Source organism: Octopus bimaculoides, chromosome 23 (genome assembly GCF_001194135.2).
Source record: "Octopus bimaculoides isolate UCB-OBI-ISO-001 chromosome 23, ASM119413v2, whole genome shotgun sequence".
Lineage (NCBI taxonomy): Eukaryota > Metazoa > Mollusca > Cephalopoda > Octopoda > Octopodidae > Octopus > Octopus bimaculoides.
In genome coordinates, this window is record NC_069003.1 from 34,081,001 (window position 1) to 34,083,500 (window position 2,500).

Consider the following 2,500-nt stretch of genomic DNA (forward strand, 5'->3'; position numbering starts at 1 on the left):
ACTAGTTCGTTTCGGTTAACATTTTCGGTTCCATGGTCTCACTTTTTCATGCAACTGACGCACCTGTCATCGAGCGACACGTAGTTTGTTATTTCTATCAAATTGAAAAGACAGATGAAATGTCTGCTTGGATATGTCAGGCTTTTACAAACTTCTTTTCTCTCTTACCTTTGTTTTAATTTGAGCCGAGAGCAACGGAACAGAAAAACGGAGTGATATTTAGAAACGTTCTTTTTAAGATTATATCTTTAAACTTCTGGGTTTATAAACCAATATTTTCATTTAAAAAAATATATTCGTAAACGTTAACTAAAGAAACATCGTGTGTCCGTGTACATATATATAAATATATATTCATATATGTGTGTATATATATGAATATATATGTATATGGATATATAAACGATTATGTAATGTACATGTAGCATATGTTTGCTGTAATATATATTGTATGTAAATATTTAAAGTAGTGGAGATGACAGCTGCCGGTTAAATCGTCCTCATCTACCTTTTTCTTTTATCTTCCGTCCATATGTATAATTAATTAATTTCATCTTCCTCTCATTAACTTAAACCTTGGTTTTATCCCCCAAGTACCCAGTACACCTCACTTCAACGGTCATCTAATGCCATCATCGGAATTAACTTCTATTATTATACGATAATAACAACAGACTTTATTCTATGAAACTATGGCGTCTGCCTTGCTGGCCAGGACGGAATTCCCGATCTATACGATCCGTGCTTTGGATGAAAATCACTTTTTGGTGGCAGGAGGTGGAGGATCATCAAAAACAGGAGTCCCCAACGCCTTCGTGAGTTTGTTTATTTATTTCAAATATGCTACATTGTGTATAACGAAACGATTATTCCATTCCACCATTGCTTTCACCCTGTCTCTCCTCCATGTAAAATATTTCAACTGTTGAGAAGAAATTAAACGGTTAAACACACAGACACGACAAGCACAAAACATTTAGAAACCGGGGAGAACTTTATTCACTGCATTCCACTGACATATTTCTCGTTTATTCAGTAAAGAAGGGCCGCGCCCTAAACCTCACGACCCACCTCTCCTCACAACACACCAGGTTATTAACAGATACACGGCATCCAACCATATTATTAAACTACACGTATGTCAAGACAGTTATATATATATACTGACATATTTAATTATAGATTCAAAATACCGAAGAACGTTAGCATGTCGTTTGTATAACTGAGAAGAAACCCTTGTTTAACCCTAAGTCAGCCGTAATCCACTAGACCTGTGATCAAAACCACTTCAGCCTTGATCCCGCTGTATTATATCTAGGACCGCCCTCCTTTTCTATTTAAAGACAGTAATACATTGTTTGAAGGGGATTTAGTTGTTCTGTCTAGAAAACATAGTGACCACGTAGAAGATTTCTTGTTTGGTTCATAGTCTATCGATGTTTCATACAGAGAATTCTTAGAAGCCGTAGAAATTGTCGAAATATGGTGTGGACCAAAGATTATTTGTATTTAGAATGTGATATATGGTTGAAATTTCTTCTGTCCTAATAATGCTCAACCAAGACTGACCTGTGGCTAAACAATATCACAACCGTTTATAATTACCCAACGCCTCTGTCCACGTATTTGAGTGTCTCTGTTGTTACTTAGTTTTTCCCCATCCCTTGAGGCCTCATTAAAAATACCTACGGTCAAAGACATTCCATCTGTGACTATTCCGTCTAATTTTTACAGAAACTTAGGACAGCATTATCATGTATGTTCTTCCTTTTGTTTTAAGGCAGCGGGAGGGGTATAACTTAAGGTGGAATTGGCTGTTATGTCTAACAGATCAAATGATTACACAGAGGGTCGAGTGCGCTTCCTTACGGTCGTTATGTATTTTCTTAATTGTGCATCTGTGTGTATAAATAATACACAACACAACTGAGTTTTGTTTTGTTAAAACCGCTGTAATCTCGCTCGTTGTGGCTTCGTAAACCGGGGTTTAAACATGTTTTTGACACATCAATAGACTTAGTCAAGTGTTTACAGAAAAGCCTGGCTTAGGCGTTGTCGAAGTTTATTTGTTCAGAATGTAATAATGGGGTGGTACATAACTGAAATACCTTTGGATATTAATGTCTACACGGCTTAAGATGCCCTGGGGCGAGACAGCAGCAACAGAATACATACATACAGACAGACAGACACACATACATACGTAGCCACACGTACATACATACATACATACCCACACACACACACGTACATACATACGCACATACATACAAACGTACGTACATACATACACACACGTACATACATACATAGCCACACATACATACACACACACATACATACATACACATCTACATGCATACCTACGTACGTGACATACGTACGTACGTACGTACACGTTGTACCCTTCTTTACGTAATGCTATCCGTTTTATACGATTTTTAATTCAATACCTGTACTCTAAAGAAACAATTCCTTCGACTAGATTGTTTATAATCGG

General features: G+C 36.9%; 1 protein-coding gene across 1 annotated transcript in view; it reads left to right on the top strand.

Annotated features, from left to right (window-relative positions):
* The first annotated feature begins 47 nt into the window (after positions 1-47).
* Positions 48-2,500, top strand: part of LOC106873726 (prolactin regulatory element-binding protein) — a 20,306-nt gene continuing 17,853 nt past the window's right edge. Inside the window, exon 1 of the mRNA XM_052975960.1 lies at positions 48-815. Within this exon, the coding sequence (XP_052831920.1) occupies positions 693-815 (123 nt within the window). The 5' untranslated portion in view covers positions 48-692. The remainder of the gene's footprint in view (positions 816-2,500) is intronic.